Consider the following 23,863-nt stretch of genomic DNA (forward strand, 5'->3'; position numbering starts at 1 on the left):
TTAAATGAATAAAAAATTGCCTCTTTATAAGGTTCCTTACAGAAATCAAATGAAAAAATATCTTAAAACTCCCTTCACAAATCTTATTCAAAAGCTTTAGCCATCTGGACAAGAAATCTTGTTCCATTGGCCAGAAGAACAATTTGGATCCGGATATTCTTTAATTAATTCAGGAGTTTTATATTATTGTACCCGGAACGTGGCTAAGATATTTAAATGAAAGCTATAAGATCCGTTGCTGTTTACATTTATATACGTCTGTATGTATGATATAGGTATCATAGTTTCTATCTCCTTTTAATGCTTCAAAATTAAATTATAAAAAAGCTGTATTTTGTTGGCTTTAAGAAAAATAAGTGCTTATATAAATGAAGTATTCTCTCAGAAAACTAAGAACTACCTCAAATACTTTTGCAGCTCACCTGACTTGGGTAATCTTTGGCAAATAAGGATATTGTTGGTTTGATTAAAACAGACATGTTTTCATAGTCTTTGGGATTAAATATCATACAGATGCATGATTTCCTATCTAGGTTTACTGGTAAAACAAGCTTATGTTGTCTTTTTATTATAAAATTTGTCAGCAAGAAAAACAAAATGATGACGAGTTGTTTATTATCTCATCTTTATAGGCAATCCAAGCATAAGTGTTGAAAATAAGTGAATTAAATAAATGTAAGTAAGATAAAATTCCCAGGTAAAAGATGTCCTTCCTATACCAGAAGGTTTTATTATTACTTTTTTGAAACAGGGTCTCTGTCGCCTACTCTGGAGTGCAAGTGGCAAGATCTCGGCTCACGGCAACCTCTGCCTCCCGGGCTCAAGCAATCCTCCCGCCTCAGCCCCGCCAAGTATCTGGGACTACAGGCCCAAGCTATCACACCCAGCAAATTTTTGTATTTTTTGTAGAGAGGGGTTTCACCATGTTGCCCAGGCTGGTCTTGAAATCCTGAGGTCAAGTGTTCCACTGGCCTCAGCCTCCCAAAGTGCTAGGATTACAGGCGTGAGCCACCATGCTCAGCCACCAGACGGTTTTAACACTCTTAGCATCAAGAATAGAAAGTTGAGGAGGACGGAAATCTGTACAAACTACAGTTTAGTTTTTAGGCCTCGCAAAACAAACAAACAAAAAACTTAAAGGGATATAAATGATATTTTGCCTCCTTTACAGTTTATTATTACAGGGAGACTAAAGACATTTTGGACCATTGATAAACATGTTCTTCACTGACAAATTGTACTATGAGAAAGCTCATGCTTCTAGAAATTATGGTTCATAGATTTACCAATCTATAGATTGCTGGTGTGACACACAATTCACAAAGGCTTACTTTCTAATTTCCATGGAAATTAAGGTCACTAAGGGTTAAAAATTCTTTTTTTTTTTTTTTTTTTTTTTTTGAGACGGAGTCTCGCGCTGTCACACAGGTTGGGGTGCAGTGGCGCAGTCTCAACTCACTGCAATCTCCACCTCCCGGGTTCAGGCGATTCTCCTGCCTCAGCCTCCCCAGTAACTGGGATTACAGGTGCCTGCCACCACGCCCAGCTGATTTTCTTTCTTTTTTTTTTTTTTGAGACGGAGTCTCGCTCCGTCGCCCAGGCTGGAGTGCAGTGGCCGGATCTCAGCTCACTGCAAGCTCCGCCTCTCGGGTTTACGCCATTCTCCTGCCTCAGCCTCCCGAGTAGCTGGGACTACAGGCGCCCGCCATCTCGCCCGGCTAGTTTTTTTGTATTTTTTTTAGTAGAGACGGGGTTTCACCGTGTTAGCCAGGATGGTCTCACACTTCTGCCCTCAAGTGATCTACCTACTTCGGCCTCCCAAAGTGCTGGGATTACAGGCGTGAGCCACTGCACCTGGCCAGGGTTAAGAATTCTAATATATGTATGTATATTACATAATATAGGTACCTACTACATCTAATATATGTACCTATAATTACTAGAAACAATAAGGGGAAACTCTATATGAAAATATACAAGGAAGGTAAGAAAAAGAAATACATGGAGAAGAAATATACAAAGGAAGCTAAGGAAAAGCTGTAAGATGTGAGGATGTTCTGTTCTGATAAGGGAAAAAGAGAATAAATTTTGTCCTAAAGTGAAATGACTGATTTTTCGAAAATGAGAAGAGGAAAAGTATAGGACAAAAAGTGAATGGATATGAGAGTTGTAGGAGGTTTGTGGCAGATGACTCTTGTGAAAGAAATTTTATGTGTGATCAAGCTGGCTAAGATTAGGAGGTAATTATTTACACGTTTTTTAAGAATAAAAATTAGCAACCGGGTGCGGGGGCTCACGCCTGTAATCCCAGCACTTTGGGAGGCGGAGGCGAGTGGATCACTTGAGGTCAGGAGTTCGAGACCAGCCTGGCCAACATGGTGAAACCCCATCTCTACTAAAAATACAAAAAATAAGCTGGGCGTGGTGCATGTGCCTGTAATCCCAGCTACTTGAGAGGCTGAGACAGGAGAATCGCTTGAACCCTGGAGGTGGAGGTTGCAGTGAGCGGAGATTGCACCATTGCTCTCCAGACTGGGCGATAAGAGCTAGTATTAATATCAAAATTACAGTGATGCAAAACTAGAATTTGGTTCTCTCCATTAAAACAACATGGTATTCTTAGATTATTGGTCTCATCATAATAGGAAATTGTAAAAGGGTTTTCTTTCTCTTTAGGTAATTGGCCTAGAAAACAAAGATTCTGTGTTCTACCCAGATAATTTCCTGTGCTTCATGCTATCTTTGTTAGGTTTTGATCACTTAAGAAAACTGAGAACTCGCTATTAAAAGAGCTAAGCTTTTCTACAAGTATGTAACTTTTGTGTATGCCTCCAAAATCTTTTAATGAATGGTTATTGTTCACAGTGACCTGTAAATCCTATTAAAAAAATTTATTTTATGTGCTGTGTATTCTTCCTTCCTTCCTTCATTCCTCCCTCCCTTCCTTCCTTCCTTCCCTCCTTCCTTCCTTCCCTCCCTCCCTCCCTTCCCTCCCTTCCTTCCTCCTTTCTTTCTCCTTTCCTTCCCTCCCCTCCGCTCCCCTCCCTTCTCCTCATCTTTCTCCTCTCCTCTCCTTTCTTTTTTTGACAAAGTCTCACTCTGTCACCCAGGCATAAACCTGACTCCATACATAGTGGACTTTAGCCTAATTCAATATGTAAATAAACTGCAATGTAACTTGAGAGTATATTCTTACAATAAGCAACCAAGCCTCAGTCAAATATAGCAGAATTTTCAGCCAATCACAAGCTGCCAGCTGATCAGAACATGCCCACATAAGGCCAAATTATGATCTGTAACCAATCACGCTGTTTCTATACATCAATTCCTTTTTCTGTCTACTAATACCGCCTGCCCATATTGCTGGGTGGTAAAACTATATGAACCTCTACTGGTTCAGGATGCTGGCTGAATCATGAATTGCTCTTTGCTCAAATAACCTCTGCTAAATGTAATTTGTCTAAAGTTTTTATTTTAACAGAAATTTTCCTCAAATGTGTGGTGACCTTTTTTTTTCTTTTTTTGAGATGGAGTCTCACTTTGTTGCCCAGGCTGAGGTGCGGTGGTGCAATCTTAGCTCACTGCAGCCTCTGCCTCCAAGGTTCAAGCAATTCTCCTGCCTCAGCCTCCCGAGTAGCTGGGATTACAGGCATGTGTCACGATGCCCAGCTAATTTTTGTATTTTTAGTAGAGATGGGGTTTTGCCATGTTGGCCAGGCTGGTCTCGAACTCCTGACCTCAAGTGATCTGCCTGCCTCGGCCTCCCAAAGTGCTAGGATTACAGGCGTGAGTCACCACGCCCGGCCTGTGGTGACTTGCAGCTTGGCTGTCTCAATACTTTGGATTAAGACACTAAAGAGTTGGCTGCTCTGTTTGTTGGGGGCAGGTGGATTTGGGACTGGATCTGTGACTCCTCAGGACGATCTGTGAACAATGATGAGTGAGAGTACCAAGAACCAAGGACCAAGAAAGCGCTATTGAAGACAGAGTACCGAGGACCAAGCTTATTGGCTGTGGGGCTTCACTGCAGAGTGATCAAGTAGGAACCTGGTCCCTTAGGGAAGACTCCCCCAACAACTGGAAGAATCTGGAGGTCTTTTCTCCAGGACCAATTTAGGAATGAGGGCTGAGGGTTCTATCCTTCAGTATGCAGACTTTTACTTCATTCCACAGAATAAACTGCTGGTCTTCTGTGAGGTGGCTGGAATTTGCCTGGCTTTAAGCGGGGGTGGGTAAGTAACTTGGGTGTTTCATCTCTCCTTACACATTCTCCTAGCAGCCCCTGCTTTCAGCCCTGCTCTTCCCCTTGCCGCCTTCAGCCCTCCAATCCCCGAGCTTTTACAGACTCCAAATGGCCTTTGGTTTCAGTTGTTCTCTGCTGTGTCAGTGATCACTCCTTGACCTGTTTCTCACTTTCCAAAAAGGTGTTAATATCTTGTCTCCTGTTGTTTCCTCTTTTCTTTGTCCTTGTAGGTTTACATTTTTAATTCCTTACTGTCATTTTGAGGGAAAATCAGGAAGGACTGGAGATAAAATCTTATGTTCAACCCACCCTATAGAACCAGAACTCCCTCCAACTACAATTTTTTTTTTTCTTTTAGGCAGAGTCTTGCTCTGTCTACCAGGCTGGAGTGCAGTGGTGTGATCTCACCTCACTGCAACCTCCGCCTCCCGGGTTCAGGTGATTCTCCTGCCTCAGCCTACCAAGTAGCTGGGATTACAGGCTCCCACCACCATGCCCGGCCAATTTTTGTGTTTTTAGTAGAGATGGAGTTTTGCCACGTTGGCCAGGCTGGTTCTCAAACTCTTGACCTCAGGTGATCCACCCGCCTTCGCCTCCTAAAGTGTTAGGATTACAGGTGTGAGACACCGTGCCCAGCCTTCAAGGGCGAATTAAATAGACCCGTTTCAGACTTTATGCAGGACCTCCCTGCAACAGTGTGGGCTTCCCCCATCTCTTGGAAACTACTCTTTCCTGGTCTCCTGGTTTGTTGGCAAGCATTCCTTGCTGTCTCCTTATCTTCCTTCTAGTTCACCCTGCGGACATGGGCCCTAGCCCCCAAGTTCTGACCTTGGTCCTCGGTGCTCTCTCTCATCATTGTTCACAGACTGTCCTGAGGAGTCACAATTCCAGATCAACAGCTCAAATCACCTCCTGAGCCTCGGCCCCTACTTCCTGCTGCCTCTCAGATGGAGTCACCATCTGTCTGAAGCCACCTCATATTCAATACCTCTCAAACTAAGATCCTTCACTCCCTGCCAGGACCAGCCCTTCCTTTGGCCTTGCCTGCCTCTGCCAAGGGCATCACCATTCTCCCAGCTACCCTGACACCTGTGGGGACCTAGGTCCTCTTGATTCTTGATGGAAGCATAGTAGCTGGACAAAGAGGTGTTTGAGACTTGGCAGGGAAAGGTTAAGCACCTTGGCCAAGGCCACATAGCTTAAAAGAACTTACACTTGGCTAGGCGCAGTGCCTCACACCTGTAATCCCAGCACTTTGGGAGGCTAAGGTGGGCAGATCACGAGGTCAGGAGTTCGAGACCAGCCTGGCCAACATGGTGAAACCCTGTCTCTACTAAAAACATAAGAATTAGCTGGGCGTGGTGGCAGGCACCTGTAATCCCAGTTACTCAGGAGGCTGAGGCAGGAGAATCATTTGAACCCAGGAGGCAGAGGTTGCAGTGAGCCGAGATCGTGTCACTGCACTCCAGCCTGGTGACAGAGGGAGACTCCGACTCAAAAAAAAAAAAAAAAAGAAGTCACACTTAAGCTGTGTGATCTTGGCCAAGGTACTTAACCTTTGCCCTCTCTGGGCCTTGGTTTCTTTAAGGGTAACATCGGGATGATAATATCTCTTACCTGGTTCCTCCCACCTGGCCCCTTGGCCAGATCCTCACCTCTTCATGAGTAATTGCCATGGACTTCTGGTCTCTTCCTTTCAGATTCCCTGGGGGCCCAGATCCTGTGTGGTCTTCCCCTTCCTTTCTGGCCATGCCATCACAGTCTCTTTGCTGATTCCCCTGCCTGGTGTGAGAGGGTCCCGGAGCTCAGTCCTTTCCTCTTCTCTGCCTCCTTTTTTTTTTTTTTTTTTTTTTTTTTTTTTTGAGACGGAGTCTCCCTCTGTCGCCCAGGCTGGAGTGCAGTGGCCCGATCTCAGCTCACGCAAGCTCTGCCTCCCGGGTTCACGCCATTCTCCTGCCTCAGCCTCCCGAGTAGCTGGGACTACAAGCGCCCGCCACCTCACCCGGCTAGTTTTTTTTTTTTTTTTTTTTTAGTAGAGACGGGGTTTCACCGTGTTAGCCAGGATGGTCTCGATCTCTTGACCTCGTAATCCGCCCTTCTCGGCCTCCCAAAGTGCTGGGATTACAGGCTTGAGCCACCGCGCCCGGCCTCTGCCTCCTTCTTATCTGCACTCACCCTCTTGGCAATCCCACGCAGTCTGATATGATGTACCATCTATATGCCAATGACTTTCAAGTCTATCTCTCCAGTTCTCTCCCCAAATCTCCAGCTCCATATCTAACTGCTGACTTGACATCTTCACTCCACACATCCTACAATAGCCTGCAAGGACCTGCACAATGTCCCTTCCCCCAGCCCATGACCCTCTCCCTGCCTTTCCTGCTTCACTCCAGCCACTGGCCTTCTTGCCGTTTCTGAATGCACTTGCTGCTCCTGTCTCAGGGCCTTTGTGCTTGCTTTTCTCTCTCCCTGGAACACTCCTCCCCCAGACATCCTTAAGTCTTTCTTTCTCAACGAAGCCTACCCTGACCATCCTGTTTAATACTGCCACCTGTGTCCCACCCCTGTATTCCCAATTCTCCCACCCTTCTCCGCTTTTTCTTCTCTCTATAGCACCTATCACCTTTTGACGTGATATATAATTTACTAATTTATTATATTTTCTCTCATCTTTTCCTTTATTTGCTGACATGTAAGCTCTTTGAAGGGAAGAACCTTTATTTTATTTATCTATGTGTCCTAGACCAGGTACATTGCCCAGTGCTTTGAGAGGCCAAAGCAGGAGCATCACTTGAGGCCAGGAGTTTGAGACCAGCCTGGGCAACATAGCAAGACCCCGTCTCTACAAAAATTTAAAAAATTAGCCTGGTCTGGTGACAGGCACCTGTAGTCCCAGTTACGCGGAGGCTGAGGCGGGAGGATCTCTTGAGCCCAGGAGTTTGAGGCTGCAGTGAGCCATGATTATGCCACTGCACTCCAGCCTGAGCAACAGAGCAAGACCTGGACTCTTAAAAAAAAAAAAAATATATATATATATATATATATATATTCACACACACACACACACAAGTTTATTGAATAAATGAATGAAAGAAAGAATAATAGTATTATTACATCCCTCTAAACTTTCAATAGCTGCTTACAGCCTAGAAGGCAAAGTTCAAACATTTTACTATGGCATTGAAAGTCCACAGCTGGCCTTGAAATATCTGGCTATGTGAACTGTTGAATCATCTATATGCTTGAGTTCTGAGTTCTCCCATCTTTTTTTTTTTTTTTTTTTTGATGGAGTCTTGCTCTGTTACCCAGGCTGGAGTGCAGTGGCACGATCTCGGCTCACTGCAACCTCCCCCTCCCAAGTTCAAGGGATTCTTGTGCCTCAGCCTCCTGAGTAGCTGGGATTACAGCCATGTACCACTACACCTGGTTAATTTTTGTTTTTGGTTTTTTTTTTTTTTGAGGCCGAGTCTCGCTCTGTCACCCAGGCTGGAGTGCAGTGGTGCGACCTTGGCTCACTGCAACCTCGCCTCCAGGGTTCAGGTGATTCTCCCACCTCAGCCTCCTGGGTAGCTGGAATTACAGACACACACCCTACGCCAGGCTAATTTTTTGTTTTTGTTTTTGTTTTGTTTTGTTTTTGAGACGGAGTCTCACTCTGTCACCCCAGCTGGAGTGCAGTGGCACGATCTCGGCTGTCTGCAACCTCCACCTCTGGGGTTCAAGCAATTCTCCTGCCTCAGCCTTCCAGGTAGCTGGGACCGCAGGTGCATGCTACCAGCTAAATTTTGTATTATTAGTAGAGACGGGGTTTCACCATGTTGGCCAGGATGGTCTGGAACTCCTGACCTCAAGTGATCCACCAGCCTCAGCCTCCCAAAGTGCTAGGATTACAGGGGTGAGCCACCGTGCCTGGCCAAGTTCTAGCATCTTAAGAAAACAACTCATGGAAGGCTAGTGATCTGCACACCCTGCTTCCTTTCCCAACCTGCCTTCCCTTCTTTTTTTTTGGAAACGGAATCTCGCTCTGTTGCCTAGGCTGGAGTTCAGTGGTGCGATCTCAGCTCACTGCAACCTCCGCCTCCTAGGTTCAAGTGATTCTCCTGCCTCAGCCTGCTGAGTAGCTGGGATTACAGGCATGCATCACCACATCTGGCTAATTTTTGTATTTTTAGTGAGACAGGGTTTAACCATGTTGGTCAGGCTGGTCTCGAACTCCTGACCTTGTGATCTGCCTACCTCAGACTCCCAAACTGCTGGGATTACAGGCATGAGCCACTGCGCCCAGCCCACCTTCCCTTCTTAATCCCACCTGGGGCAGTCCTCTGCCCTCCAGTGCCCCTGCCCACCTGTGAGATGGCTCTTCCCAAAATACTGCTTTGTGCCCCTTGCCTCATGCCCACAAACCTGCAATGACTCCTGCTGCTCATGAAGTCACATCCTAGCACCCAACCTGGCCCTCAAGACCCCCTCATGGCATCTCCTCCCACCTCCTTTCCCACTGCTCCCTTCCCCCACAGCCAACTCACTTCATCCTGAATCTGCTCTGAGATTCTTGCTCCTACCCCTTTGCTCAACCTAGTCCCTCTTTTTATCACTTGTCAGAATCCTAACCTAACCACTCCAGGGAGGGGTGGCGGGCCTGGCTGAAAACCCACCTTCTTCATCTTGAGCACCCTTCCTCCTAGAGAGATCCCCTTCCCTGGAGCATTACTCTCGCCGATGCTTGCTGAGGGCCTTGGTGAGTCAGGCAGCGGGCTGGGTTCTGTGGATACAGTGGCACATTGGGCAGACCTATCCCAGCTCTGTGGAGCATGTAGTCAGGGACATGCTGCCTGGGGGCATTTCACTGAAGGCCCAGGTGGGCAGAAGGTGTACCATGTACATCTTGTATTCTAGAGTCCTATTCAGTATTCAGTGGTTGCTCAAACAGTGTGAGCCAAGGACAGACCTACTCTTGCTGAGTCTCTGACGTGCTGGCCCAGGGCTGGAATCTGGGTCACAGGATACACCTCTAGGCCTGGTCAGGTACCCCAGTTAGTTGCCATCCAGATAGCCTGTCCCAAAGCTGCCCTGAACCCAGATCTTCAGGTCTCTGGGCCTGGAGTGTACATCCCATTTCTCTGGGCCCAGCCCGAGCCTCACCTACACAGGGCCTCTCTGGGGCACCCCAGCCTCTGACCTTTCCTTGCTTTTCCCTGACAGCCAGTTAGGTGAGGGAAATAAAGACCCCTAATGTTTCCCTGGCATTTTATTACTGCACTTACCTAGTTGTTATCTGGATATTGTCTCAGAACAACTTCCACAGGCGTCTAGGAGGGGCACTGTTAGGCCCAGTGTACAAAAGAGAAACTACACCACTTTGTGAACAAAGTTCACACACAGTGTGTGGCCGGGACAGGCACCCAGGCTTTATGATGCCACATAGGGCCATTGACTCACAAGGGAGTGTGCATGTTGAGGACAGGAGCCCAGGCGTGGGGACATGGTGGGAATCGCTGTGTGTGCTTGCAGGCCGGTGGCATGGCTCTGTAAGGCGGGCGGGGAGTGGCCACAGGAAGAACCCAACCAGACGTGGAGGATCCAGGATGACTTCTGCCACTTTTGAGCCATGCAACAGTTGGTGAGCCCCTTCGTGCCCTTGAACCTCAGTCTCCACCCGTGAGTAATCGGAGTAATGACAGCATCCGGTCACCTCCCCGTAGTGGGGAGAAGGGTGGGGAGAATGAACAGCAAAGTACCTCGATGGCAATGAGACAACACTCAGGGAAGCGGGGGATGGAGCCTCCAGCCATCGGGCCCATGTTTCAGTTTCACAGACACCTGCTCTGTGGCAACAACCAGGGGATCTTGGGGCTGTGAGAACTGGGTGGCAGCTTTGACCCTCAAGGGCATCCAGTCTGGGCTCCTTTCCTTGAGATAAGCATGTCCTGGCTGGGCAGAGCCCTCCCCAGGAGGCAGGGGCACCTGCCCACACAGGCCCTCTCCCCTGACTCCCTATTTGGTTCACTCCAGACCCCGAGCCAGGACATTTATGGGACATGCCATACACAACACGTCCAGAACTGAACTCTTGGCCATCCTCGCCTCTCTAGCCTGCTGGCCCGGGGATGGCAGCCCCTTCCTCCTGTCTCCCTTACTAGCCAGAATCCTTGCAGTTGCCCCTGATTCTTCTCTTTCTCTCACATCCCACATCCAGTCTCTCAGCAAACCCTGCCCACTCTACCTTCAAATTACAGGTTGAATGACATGACAGTGCCACATTCAACTGTTCTTTTTTTTTTTTTTTTTCCACTGTAGCCTTGACCTCTTCGGCTAAAGCGATCCTCCTGCCTTAGCCTCCTGAGTAGCTGGGACTACAGGCATGTGCCACCATGCCCAGCTAATTTTTAATTTTTTTGTAGAGATGGGGTCCCACTATGTTGCCCAGACTGGTCTCGAACTTCTGGGCTCAAGTGATCCTCCTGCTTCAGCCTCTCAAAGTGCTGGGATTATAGGCATGAGCCACCGCACTTGGCCTTCACCTTGTGCACCCTGATAGACCCAGAATCGACCGCATCTCCCCACCTCTCCTCTCTGGCTGCACCAGCCCCACTGGCTGCCAGGTTGCTTCTCAAACCCTCCAGGCCTACTCCTGCCAGGGGCAACAGCCCTATCCCTGGATATCCACATGTCTCATGCCCTCATCACCTGTGAGTTTTTGCACAGATCTCACCTTCTCCTGGACCTTACTAATCAAAACTGTAACTCACTACCCAATCCCCAACCTGTCCCTGCTCCCCATTCCTCTTAGCCTGTTCTATTTTTCCATAGCCCTTAGCCACCTTCTGCCATACTATATATGTGAGTCATTTATTTTATAATTTTTGAAATTGTTTTATAGAGATGGGGTCTCACTTTGTTGCTCAGGTTGGTCTGGGACTCCTGGGGTTAACTGATCCTCCTGCCTCAGCCTCCCAAAGTGCTGGGATTACAGGCATGAGCCACCACACCTGGCCTTTATGACATTTATTGTTTTACTGCCTCTTTCCGCTAGAGTATATGCTGCACAAAGACAGATTCTTTAGCTCTGTATTCTGCAGTTGATGGTATTTCCTGCTGTTTAGAGCAGTGCTTGGCACAGAGAAGGTACTCAATAACCATCTATTGAACAAAAGAATAAATAAACAAATGAATAGATAAATGGAAGGAGCCAACTCCAGCCCCAGCCTCTGCAGCTTCATGTCCAGGAACACAGCGTGTTCTCTCCCTGGTACCAACGCCACAGTTCTTGGCACCCAGGAGGGTCTCCAACTCAGAGTTATGTGTAAAATGAAGGTGAGGACAGGGCCAGTGAAGGTAATTCCCTGGACCCCATCACACTCCCTGAATCCCTGCCGGGCAGGATGGACGATCCCTTCTCAAGGCTCTCCTCTCATTCCCACTCTGAAGAGCACTGCTGGGAAGTGAGAGCTGAGCCGACAGCCCCCTCCCCCGCCATCACCCACACAGTTTCCACAGCAACAACAGCTTCCTTAATAAAGCGATTAAACAGCTGGATGGGGCTGATAAGGGGAAAGGTCCGGCATCCAGAATGGACCACGTGGCAGAGGCCTCCCTCATGGCAGACTTCATGGTCATCGAAACTGAAATCACTGCGGACTCATACAGGCGGTAGGTGGGGGTGAGGACACTGGGGCCCTCTGCCCCAGCTTTGCCAGGGACTTCCCAAGCCCTGGGGGCCCCAGGCCTGTTGACAGGCTCTGTCATGAGAAGAGTCATTACTTCCTTATTCCTGTGTGGTAGTAGAGGGGGAAGCCACCACTGCAGGACTGCTCCTGAAGTCCCAGATAGGGAACAGATGGACGGACAAGACCATTGACTCAGCAGCAATGAAGTCATGGAGAGAGCAAGGACACGCTGTGATCCCCACTCACTCTCACTCAGCCTTTGGAAGGCCTGGGGGCAGGGGTCAAAAACTGCCTGTGCTGTAATCCCAGCACTTTGGGAGGCAGAAGTGGATGGGTCCCCTGAGGTCAGGAGTTTGAGACCAGCCTGGCCAACATGGTGAAACCCTGTCTCTAGTAAAAATATAAAAAGATTATCTGGGCGTGGTGGCACATGCCTGTAATTCCAGCTACTCAGGAGACTGAGGCAGGATAATTGCTTGAACCTGGGAGGCAGAGGTTGCAGTGAGCTGAGATCATGCCACTGTACTCCAGCCAGGGTGACAGAGCCAGACTCCTTTTCAAAAACAAAACACAACAAAACAAACAAACGAAAACTGGTTGTGCTGTGCCTGCTGGCCTCCATGCAGGGATGGCTCACAGGCTCAACTGGCCAATCTGCATCTGTAAGGGGCTTTGGTTCACTGAGCTCCTGCTGTGGGCCAGGATGATCATTTCACGCTCATGGCAGCTGACATCCAGGGCTGATGCTGGGATTAGACCCAGGAAGTCTCGTTCCAGGTCCCAGCTCCTTCACACGGGATTACAGTCTTTCCTGTACACCTGGTAGGATTCCAGCATGGTATCCCACCTGGGGATAGAACACTTGCACCCAGATCACCTTTCAGTCATGCAGCCCATTCTCATATCACCTGCTTTGCACAATTCTTCTCACAGAGCTGAGGGGGCAGAGTGGCTAACATGTGGGTAGTGGCCTAGATGGGGTTCTGGGAGTCCCTGGCTAGAAACCAGAATATCTAGGTAGGAGAAATCTGTCTGGGCGCGGTGGCTCACGCCTGTAATCCCAGCAATTTAGGAAGCTGAGGTGGGCAGATGACTTGAGGTTAGGAGTTCGAAGCCAGCCTGCCCATCAGGCTGGTTTCTACTAAAAATAGAAAAATTAGCCGGGCATGGTGGTATGCACCTGTAATCCCAGCTACTTGGGAGGCTGAGGCAGGAGAATTGCTTGAACCCGGGAGGTGGAGGTTGCAGTGAGCCGAGATTGTGCTACTGCACTCCAGCCTGGGTGACAGAGCGAGACTCCATCTCAAAAAAAAAAGGGCGAAATCCAAGCCTAGAGTTAGGCTCTCATTCGCTCTCCTGTCCTGCCCCCTGCCAGCCCCGCCCACTGCACCCCAGTGCCAGAAACAGAAACAACTTCAGATCGGGGAGGGGAGGGGCCCAGCCACCCCAGCAATGGCACACCAGTTCTCATTTCACCCTCAACTCCCCAGGGATCCTGCCCCAATGTGGAGGACTGAACACAGTCTGGGTGCTCTGGCCCTACCTCCAAGGTGGCTCAGCTGGTTGTCCCTGCCAGGACCTTCCTCCCTGGAAGCTTGCCCAGTGTTTCAAGACCATTTCCCTGTCTGGGGGGGCCACAGGCAGGCTTGGCAAAGCTCCCTCTTGAATGCCATTTCCCTGACTCACTTCCTTCCCCATATCTCTGGCCCTTAGAGACCCGGACCCAGGTGACGTGCGGGAAGAGCAGGATTGAGGAGAAGCCAGCCTGGGGTCACAAGCAATGAAACACCATAGCCAGAAGCCAAGAGCTCGGAGGTCGAAGCCACCCAGCATGGGGTTCGCTTGTAGCAGCTAAGATGGAGGAAAGCAGCCCCGGGAGCCCTGGCCTTGCAGGGAGGACTGGGTTCCTGAGGGGAGGGTGAGCTATGGTGTCTGCTAAGTGGAGGAGTGTCTACCTCCCACTCAGCTTCCCCATGGATGTGCAGGTCACTGTCTTCATTTGAGAGTCAAAATACATTGGCATAGGAGCCTTGCCCATTACTCATACATTTTGGTGGCTGCCTACTAGAAGGCAGAGGAGACCCTGATACCCAGGAGCTCTAAACTTTGAAGGGCCTTAATCATGCATGACCTTGGCCCCCAAGCCCAAGGCTCATCCTTCCAAAATGGGCAACTCCAGACCTCAAGTCGGCCCCAGAGCCCACCTCAGTTCTGCTGGAGCCCAGAGAAGGTGAGTCATTTGCCCAAAGTCACACAGCTGGTGAATAGCAGAATTGGGGCTAGCTAAAACAGAGCAGGAGACACAGGGAGCTGAGCCTCCAAGGAACCAGGGATCTGCCCCTCCCTAGGATGGGTAAACAGCTAAGGGAACAATGAGGTCGCCTTCCCTATGTGGGCCTGACCAAGGGGAGACCCATAGGTCTCTACCAAGCACTGCTTCTAAGTAAGCTCCATATGTAGAGCAGGAAGAGACCTCGGGAAGGAGGAGTCCAGAAATCTCAGAGGAGGAACTAATGAATCCCACTGGCCACATCTTCCCTCTTCCCAGTCACAGACTCTCAGGACCCCACCTTCTTTCCTGGCTTGAATCCTCTCTCCAGTATCCCCACCAAGCAGTCGCTAACCATGTCCTTACATACTCCCCAGTGACGGGGAGCTCACTACTTCTCAGGCAGTCCGTGCCATCTTTGGATGGCTTTCATGGTCAGGATCTTCAGTTTTCTAAGCTTCCTGGGGCCGTCAGATCAAGGCTAATTCTGCCTGTTTACCTGGGGGGTAAATAACTCCAGGCCCTTCCTCCACATACTCCCTTCACCACCCAGGTGCTCCCCAACCTCTGTGATTCAGAACAGAGAGGAATCCTGCAGGCAGAGGCCAGCACAGCAGAGCAAAGGGACCCCACCTCCTCCCTTGTTCTGAGGCACCTCTGGCCTCCTGAGTAGTGAGGTGGTTTAATTACACAGTTCACTCTTTTGGAATTTATTTCCACAGAAACTCCCAAGGCACATTCAGGGAAGTTGGTAACCTGCTTCAAAGTGGATATAGGTGAGAAAGAGAGGGATTCATACAAATCATTCACCTGGCAGCTGGTGTGTGAGTACACAGATGTGTATACATATGTCCCAAGGGCATGGTCCTCTCCAGTCTCCTACCCTCAGATTGAGCCAGGAACAGCCCCCAGGTCCCCAGCAAACAGCTGAAATGGGAGCCACTGGCCCAACAGCCCTGCCAGCTCTTTCCCTGCAGGTCTTCCCACATCTGACATTCCTTTCTAACCCCATTTTTCTTTCTCCTCCCTCTTCTGGGGAATGTCAGGACTTGCCACCCATAGAAAGCTTCTTAGTTCTTAAAATCATTCCACATTCCCTATCTCATTTGATCAGAAAAATCTTGTGAGGTGGGTAGGAGGTGGGTTAATTCCCATTCCACTGGCGGAGAGACTGAGGCTATAAGGATAAGCTACTGAGCATCTTGGTAGATTAAACGAGCAGCCCAGAGGGGCCTGAACACCCCACCCCCTCCTTGCATTTTCACTCCTGGTTCAAGTACTTCCGGGCTGCCCTGAACCACTTCTCACAAAGTGGGTCACCCACAGGCCCCTAAGGTAAAGGTTCAGAGGGAGTTATGCCTGAACAATATGCCATGCAAATGAGATGCAACACAGCACATCACAAATGAACAGCCCTGAACTCCAGGCCTTTTTTGAAACTGGACTGTGGCAGAGGTTCCAGCTTCCAGCATGGACTCTCTCTCCTTTCAGCTGTGCAAACCCTGTCACTCCCTCAGAGGTAGAGCTGGGAGCCTCCCTTCTCTCTCCACACTCCTCCCCCAGTCACCAGCCACACTGGGTGTGACCTAGAACAGGTTTCAGGAGCCAGAAGAGAATGTGAAAGATGTTTAGAGATTGGGGTGGGAAGAGGGGTGCTCAGTTTGCCATTTAAGGTATCCAAGCAGAGATCTCATGAGGGCTTCATAATGTAGATGAACGGACTCCCACGGAGCCTGCATCCTCAGAGGAGGTGTGTATAGCTCACGAGCATCAAGGAGAAGTGCAGGGACCAGAGGGCCCAGAGGCTCAAAGGCGCACAGTCAGGCAATGGCAAGGCTGTAACCACAGCCCCGGGGTCCTGTTTCCCAGCCCCACACTCTGTCTTTGATTGTCCTGGGATCTTCATTCCCTTGGCCTCAGTTTCCCCAGCTCTACCCTGAGGGATTGGACTCACTGCTTCAAACTCACAAGCTCCCACTTTCTTAGATTCCACAATCCCATGTTAAGGTAGAGCCAGAGGATGTCTGAACGTGGACAAAAAGGGAGTCCTGAATTTCCCAACTCCGGGTTCCAGGAGACCTGTCTCTGTGGAGTCCTAAGCTCTCAGGGTTCAGGTAGCTACCCAGGAACAAGAGCCCTTATGCCTGAAGTTTGGGCACAACTACCCTCTTGATTTTCTGCTTGGCATTCCAGGCGCCACAAACCTGTCATGGCCATACCAGCCTGGCCCCATGGGCAGTGAAAGGAAGTGAAAGGCAAAGGCACAACCTCTGGACCTTGGCGGCAAGTGGCCTGTCAATGCTGAATAATAGATGAAGTTCCTGTGGGACTGGGAAAGAAGGGCAGTGGCAGAGAAGTTGCACCATCTCGGATTAACCTTTGGGTCACCCACAGAAAAAGAGAGAATCCCAAAGATGCCTTTTTACAGTCTTTTTTTTTAACCTCCATTGCCCCAAGTTTCAAAAAATCCATATAACGCCTTCAGCCCATCCTAAACACAGCCCAAGATCATGGGTCCAGACTTATACACCTATGCACACACCAGCACAGCACGAACTCTTGGGTAATACCTCACGTGCCTGTGTGTGTGCGTACACACACACACACACACACACACACACACACACACACGGCACATACGTACAAATACTTAAAATAGGAAAAAGACTTAGAGATTGGGATTCACAGGCCCTGGACACCCCTTGAATGACCACAGAGAAGCCCCTTTAATCTGAGCTCCCTCTGTAAAACGGAGACCACATGATCACTTGCCTCATAGAGGCAAGTAGGTTTGAAAGCTGGTAAGAAAGCTCCTGGGCTGTATGCACTTAACTCACCTGAACTGTGCTGGAGGCTGGAGTCAGCAGGCTGAAAAGCAGCCTGTCTTAGAAAGGGATTTGGAGTGAGAGTCACAAAAAGCCTGATTTTCTTTTCTTTTCTTATTTATTTATTTTTTTACAGACAGGGTCTCGCTCTTTCGCCCAGGCCACAGTGCAGTGGTGTGATCACAGCTCACTGTAATCTAAAACTCCTGGGCTGAAGTGATCCTCCCACCTCTGCCTCCCAAAGGGTGGGATTACAGGCGTGAACCACTGCACCTGGCCTCTAGCCTGTTTTTCTATCCCAGCTCTGCCTTCATTGATCTGGGTAACTTTGGGCAAGTCTCTTCCTCTCTCTGGACCTCCCTTTCTCCATCTGTAAACGAAGGGAGTTGGACTACAGGAATCCGACACCCTGTTCCTGTCTCCAGACCGGGGTCTGCTTCTCCCTTCTGAGTCCGGGGTGATGAGGATGGCCTGTTCTCAGACCTCAGCCTTACCCAGAGAAAATAAAGTGGCAGGAAACCTTCCTAAGAAGGGTGGGACGCTGCACAGCCAGCCTCCCAAAACATCTGGTTGAGCAGGTGCTCTGGATGCCCTGGGGCATCCAGGTGGGCAACCGAGTCCTAGTCTGGGGCAGATGCTAAGGGAGGACCCTCCACCACGAACGCGCGGCTGATTGAGAAACGTCTGTTCCTCATCCGACAGAGGGGCTGGGGTGGAGCCGACTCACCCAGCCACGCACTGTGCCTCACTTTCCCGGGCTCCTCAGTGCTGCAGCCGGGAAGGGAAGAGCAGGGCAGGTCCCGGACCCTGCGTGGGACCCAGCTCCGGGCGGCGCCTCCAACCTCCCTCCCGCGCCCACCGCCCCGTCCCGGGCGCCCAGGCCGTCTCAGGGGCTCCGTCCCGGGATACCTGGTGGCCCCGCGGGAAGGCAGGCGGCGAGGACCGGGCGAAGCTGGCCGACCCCGACCCCTGCGCAGTGACCCCGGAGTCCCGCGCCTTACCCAGAACTTGGAGCCGAGCTCCCCGGAACCGCACAGGGCGTCCATGGGGCCAAGGCGCGGCGGCGAGGAAGGCGAGCGCGGTCCGACCCAGCGGCGGGCAGAGCGGGCGCCAGAGCCGCCTCCGCCCTCCGCACCCGCGCTCCGCCCGGGCCCGCCCCGCCGAGCCCTACCCCAGTGCCTCTGGGTCCAGTCTCCCTGCCCCCGTCCCGCGGGTTGCGACAGCGCCTCCCTGGGAGGGACTTTGGGGCAGAGGTGGGGGGGGCCTTGGCACGGCGACAGCCCCTGCGAGCGGTCCCCGGGCCATGCCAGGGGATGTCCTTCTGAATACTGAGGCTGACAATCCTGGAGTAGAGTCTATTTCCAAGGGGGAACTGGGATACACAGGTGCTCCCACCCCCTAACAACTCCGTGGGGCCGATGAGTCACTGAGTAGGGGACATTGAGAGGGATTTAACAATCCTTCCTAGGAAAAAGGGAATCTTTGAGAAGGTCACGTTCCTTTCCGGAGGTCAGTTTCCTCATCTGTAAAATGGGAAGGGCTTCTGTGCTCAATCCGGAAGCTGACCTCTTCCTTCTCAGGTTCCAGAGACCACTGGCAGGCGCCACACTCTGGGAACCCGGGTGTACTGCGCGGGTGTGTACCCGTGAGGCGGGGTGGGGCCGCAGCATCGTCCAGGGGGTCTCCTATGTCCTCTTAAACTGCTGCCCTTTTAGGCTCTGTGGCCCCCTGACCTTGCCACATCACTTCAGCACCTCTCTGGGCCTCTACTTTCACATCTGCAAAATAGAGACAATCATAGAAGAACCTTCCTCCCAGGGTTCTCCGAGGATTGAATGGAAAAGGTATGCAAAGTGTATCGCCTGGCACACTTAGTGGGGCACCCAACATGTGTGAATTCCCTCTGCTTCAGCACCCAACATGTGTGAATTCCCCTGCTTCAGGGTGGGGGGAAGGACAGGCGAAGCCCCAGGAGGAGCCCCATGTGAGTGTCCTTGTCCCCCTCCTAAGGCTGAAACTCTACATTCCCAATCTGTAAAATGGGCTTGTCAGTGCTCTCCTTCCCCTGCTTGCCTCAGCTCTCCTTCTCCCCTTATCCCCTCAGATGGCCTCCATCTCTCAATCCTGCTGTTTCCCTGTCTTCCTTAACACAATCCCAGAAGCCAACTCAGCACCCCTTGTTGGGGCTCAGAAGGAATTCTCCTGGGCAGATCTTTCCCTGGCCCTTCTCTTCCCTGCCTTTGCAACAGGTCTGTCCAGTTTCACCCTGGTGACCCCTTTTCTGGCCCTTATTCTCAAGAGAAGGTGTTTCCTTCCTTGGCTGCTCAGTGGCAGGCGTGGGTGGGAGCCAGTAAGACTGCAGAAGAGGCAAACCACTTCCTATCTCTCTGGGCAGGCAGGAGGTCACTAGAAGGGCAGTCTCCTTGGCTATAGGCTATCAGAACCAAGATCTGGCTGGGCATGGGATAAGCGTGGGAGTGGGGAAGACTCCCCCTTCCCAGGCAGTGAGACCGGGGACTCCTACCCCTCCACTGGGCAAGTTCTTTCCGCCCCTTCTTTGTCTGCCCTCTTCCCTTCCACTCATCCACACATATCCTCCCTCTCCTGTCCCCCGACCTTCCTCTCTGGGCAAAAGACTTTACAGAGCTTTACACCTTGTTACAGTGTGCCTTGGGTTCTATTTAGTTATGAAGAGTCTGTCTTCCCTGCTAGTCTGAGAGGTTCCCAAGGGCAGGGACTAACTCAGTCCCCTCCAATCCCGCTCTGTACCTTTTATACACTGTGTGATCTCAATAAACTCCTTGATGTCTCTGGGACTTCATTTCTTGAGAAACGTGGACAAGGTGATATCTAAGCTCTCTTCCAGCCTTGGTGGGCCAGGCTTCTACAGCCTAGGCAGCTGGGAACCTTCCTCTACCCCTTCCATTACCCTTCATCAGCACTCTTCATCAGGTGGCTTCATCACCACCCACCACCCCTGTGTTTTGACCTTGTCTACCCACCGGCTTCCTCCAACTCTCCCTCCTCTCTCATTCCTTTTCTAGGGCTTGTGGGGTCATAGGCACCAGATCGCTCTGGGCTTGAGGAGACCTGGGGACTTTCCTTTAGGGCCCTTTGGGAGGTGAGCTCCGCAGGCAGACCCCCTTTCTGAGATGAAGATCCCAGAACTAGCCTGAGCTTCCATCTGGGACTTTTCAGCCCCACAGTTGGCCAGGCAGTCCACTGGCTAGAGCTCTAGTTTTGCGCCAGAACCCTTGGGTTCTGGCTTCAGCATCGGAGCTGAGGCACCATCCCTTGTAGCCCCTGGCTTTTCTATTGCTATTGCCTTCCCAAGGCTACAGCAGTGGGTTGGGGACTCTGAGGGTATGGTGGGGGCCCTTGGCGACCCTCACCTTCCCCCATCTCTTTTGAGGCATTGGGGCTTCACCCCTCCGGGCCACTCAGGAAGTGTGTCCCCTTTCACAGACTCCTTGAATAATAACCACAATATTTCTAGGATGTTATTGTTTTGGTTGTTCTCACCAGAGCAAGAAATCTGAGGCCCTGAGACACCCTACAGCCTTCCCAGGGCCACAGAGCTTATCCTGGCACAGGCAGGAGGTGCCCCACGTCTGCCTGCCGAGGAGGCTGTTTCTGCGCAGTCTCCTTGAGCGGGATGCACTTCCTGTATCTGTCTTCAAGGCTGCTTGGTGCACTCTCCTACCTACACCCTACCTCCCTTTCTGCTAGCGGCAAACTTCTTCAAGAGTTCACTCAAGCCCCCCACCCCCTCAAAGCCTTCCTTGGACCTCCCCAACCTAGTCCTGGGCTAGGAGGCTTCCTCCGCTTGTAATCACTGTCTTGCTTACCTTGCCCAGAGGATTGTGGACACCTTGAGGATAGGGACTGAGGTTTGTTTGTAACTGTATCCTCAGCACCCAGGACAGTGCCTGGAGAAGCTGGTCCTCAGGAAGTGTTATTGACTGATTAAGCAAACACCTCATTTCCTAAGAAGGAGTCATAGGCAACAAGGCCACCGCGACATTAGGTACAGTCCCAGCAGTGGGCACTGCCCACTTTGCTTTTGAGTGTTCAGAACCAAGATGGTTCCTGCTGGAAGGGGTCCCGAGAGAAGCAATAACAGCCTTGTGGGATGGGCTGCAGCAGAGAAATGGACTAAACCTCCCCCAGTCTTCATGGCCCAAGCCCCATCCTCCCTCCCCAACTGACTACTGCTCCAGGCAGGACGGATGGAGCATGTGCGGTGCCTCCCCCGCAGTGAGTGTCCCAGGGGAACCCGGCATCAGGGATTTCCTGGCAAGGAGATGGAAAGATAAAATAATTGCAAGGTACAGCTCAGAGCAGGCATGACAGCAGAGAGAAGAAAGCAGAACAGTGGGGGACGGGGAGACCCAGGCACAGGAAATGCTTGGAAGGGGGAAGAGGCAGGTTGGAACTGACAAGACAGAGGGCAGGGTGTGGAATAGCAAAGCTTCCCTCCAAGCACCGCCTGATTCCTTTCAGCCCTGTGTGGCTCCTTGGAGGCCTGGAGCACCCCCAAACCAGGCTGTAGCTCCCACGCCCCAGCCTCCCCCTTGTCCTCTCCCCTGAAGTGGGGTCTGCTTCCTCCAGACCCCAGCCTGGTGGTGACCCCACTGGCCCCACCCATGGCCCTCAGTGAGGCTGCCCCTCTGCCACCAACCTGCGCGTGATCTGATTTGGCATGCAGGGGAGAGTGCTGGCTGCTGTGCCCGATTCTGGAGTTTTCAAAGCAAGAAGAATTAATTAGCTCTGTGGGCCACAGTCAGCAGATCCCACACCTGGAACCAAGGCTAAGACACGCAGTTTTAAAGTTCTTAGCAGAATCCCCTCTTGGGGCTTAGCTGGAGCAGCTGCCTCCTTGACCTGCCTTGCTGTGCCCTGGAGTGGGACTCCAGGCCACAACTCAACTTGCTTTGAGAGTTCATTTCCTTCCTGGCAACCACGGTCCTGGATTAGCCCTGGGTCTCCTAGATTCAGGCAGGAGTCATTGAACACCATGGGCTCAGCACTCAGATGGTGGGGATTCCTGTTTGGGCTTCTCCATACACAAAGTCCTTCAATGGACCCTGCAAGCCTGCTTCCTCCTTCTGAGGTTATACAGAACACCTGTCCCTAGAAGGTGTCCATCAGTGTTGGTGCCCTCTCCCTGGCTTGGTCCCTCTGCAGGAGGGGCACCAGGTGCACCAGGTGAGGGTGCCCTGTGCCGCCACCTGGTGTCTGACACCCTCATTGCACTGCTGTTGCCAGTCCCGCTCCACGGGCTGCTCAACTGGCCCAAGGGAAGAGAAAATAGGCCATGGGGCACCAGGCTGCGGCAGGTGGGGACTAGGGTGGAGATAGGAGTGAAAGCTGTTTGGAAAGTGGGCGAGGTTTAGGTAGGTAGGGCAGGGCTAGAGGAGAGGAAGAGAGAAGAGGGCGGGATGGGGAAGATAACAGGTACCATGGGGTTCAAGGGCAGCGTTATGACATGGAAGGGTGGTGCCTGGGAACCCAGAGTGATAGCAGACCTACCCTTGGTCGGCTCTTGGACAAGCATCTGGAGCTGAGGGATGCCTTCTCCAGTGATTGAACCCCTCTCACCACCATTCCCTATGGCCAAAGGCTGGTGTCCCACCAGGTGGGAGGCTGGGGGCCTCTCTAAGCCTCTGAGTTTGCCATGCGGGGAACACGTGTGCCTATTTGTATGAATATGAATTGTGACTACTTTGGAAAAGCACCCCCCAGCAAGTCATTTTTGAGCAGGATTCTTCCCATCGTGTCCCATTTCCTCTACACTGAGTAGAGACAGGAGTAGTGTGGGCTGGAGGTTGGCCAGACCTAGGGTCAAATCCCAGCTCTGTCATTCCCTGGCTGTGTGACCATGGGCAATTCACTTAACCTCTCTGAACCCCACTGCCTCATGGAGAAATAGCAATCAAACTTCTGTGCTAGGGTGTTTTGAGGAGTGAGAGACTGCATATGAGCCTCAGATTTGTTTTTATCCCCAGCTCAGCTCACTCCTCTTCCCAGTCCCCACCCCCACACAGACCTTTTCCTGGAGTCTTGGGGGTGGAGGAAGCAGAAGCAGCCAAGCTTGAGGTGGGGGCCTACAGCCGCTGACACAATTTCTTCTGAACCCCAAAGGGGAAGGCTGAGGACAAAGGCGCCAGGGTAGATGTTCCTACTTCTAAAAGCCTGAAGCCCCTAACCAGTTCCATTCTGCCCCTGGAGTCCTCATCCAAGGCCTGCTGCCCCCACCAGCCACTCCCCACCCCAGCCTCCTTCAGTTTCTCCACCCTCTACCCCCACCTGCTACGTATCCCAAAGCAGCATCAAATAACCACCCAGACAAGCAGCATGAGGTTAGCAGTCTTGATATTATTATTAAGATCCAGCGGCAGCTGCTTTTCCACCTCAAAACCCTTTTAATGAGACACAACAGTTTCCATCATTGATAAAGATTTTACATCGTTGGGGGGAGAGGTCACAGTTCTCTTCCCGACTCCCCCAAAATACCCACTTTGACTCTGCTATTAATATTTCCACGTCACTATCCAGAGGCCCCTCCAGGCACTGCCTCTTCCAGAGAAACCCTCCAGGCCACAGAGAGGGCTGCCGGCAAGGGAGCAGGTGAGTCTTTTTGTTTTCACCAGGCTGGTCCCTGCAGATCTCTACAGAGCAACCCAAAAGCATAGTAAGTTCACCCCAAATTCCTTGGTCCCTGCTGGGAAGAGGAGGCCAGGGGAGGGGGAATCCAGAAAGAAACAGGCATGCTAAGACTCAACCTAAGCAACTCTACAGTACTCCAGTGCTGCTGGGCTGTGCAAGTGGTGGTGGTGGGGGGCGGGTGCTGGAAGGG

At 51.3% G+C, this 23,863-nt stretch overlaps 1 protein-coding gene and 2 long non-coding RNA genes across 4 annotated transcripts in view; 2 read left to right on the forward strand and 1 right to left on the reverse strand.

The window, feature by feature from the left end:
- The window catches only part of ABCC3 (ATP binding cassette subfamily C member 3), a 57,267-nt gene extending 39,090 nt beyond the window's left edge, over positions 1–18,177 (reverse strand). The window contains exon 1 of one of the 2 annotated variants that reach the window (XM_017853999.1): positions 18,006–18,177. In XM_017853999.1, the coding sequence (XP_017709488.1) occupies positions 18,006–18,050 (45 nt within the window). In that variant the 5' untranslated portion in view covers positions 18,051–18,177. The remainder of the gene's footprint in view (positions 1–18,005) is intronic. The other variant, XM_017854000.1, reaches the window with a different exon arrangement.
- On the forward strand, positions 8,470–17,131 carry LOC108516485 (uncharacterized). The gene is made up of 4 exons (XR_001881843.1): positions 8,470–9,901; positions 13,624–14,140; positions 14,902–14,955; positions 16,373–17,131. It is a non-coding gene; the product is annotated as an uncharacterized LOC108516485 (long non-coding RNA).
- Positions 18,178–21,058: 2,881 nt separating the features above from the next.
- The window catches only part of LOC108516477 (uncharacterized), a 5,221-nt gene continuing 2,416 nt past the window's right edge, over positions 21,059–23,863 (forward strand). The window contains exon 1 of the long non-coding RNA XR_001881838.1: positions 21,059–21,261. This is a non-coding gene — a long non-coding RNA (uncharacterized LOC108516477). The remainder of the gene's footprint in view (positions 21,262–23,863) is intronic.

Source organism: Rhinopithecus bieti, unplaced genomic scaffold (genome assembly GCF_001698545.2).
Source record: "Rhinopithecus bieti isolate Rb0 unplaced genomic scaffold, ASM169854v2 scaffold_35856, whole genome shotgun sequence".
NCBI classification, from domain to species: Eukaryota; Metazoa; Chordata; class Mammalia; order Primates; family Cercopithecidae; genus Rhinopithecus; species Rhinopithecus bieti.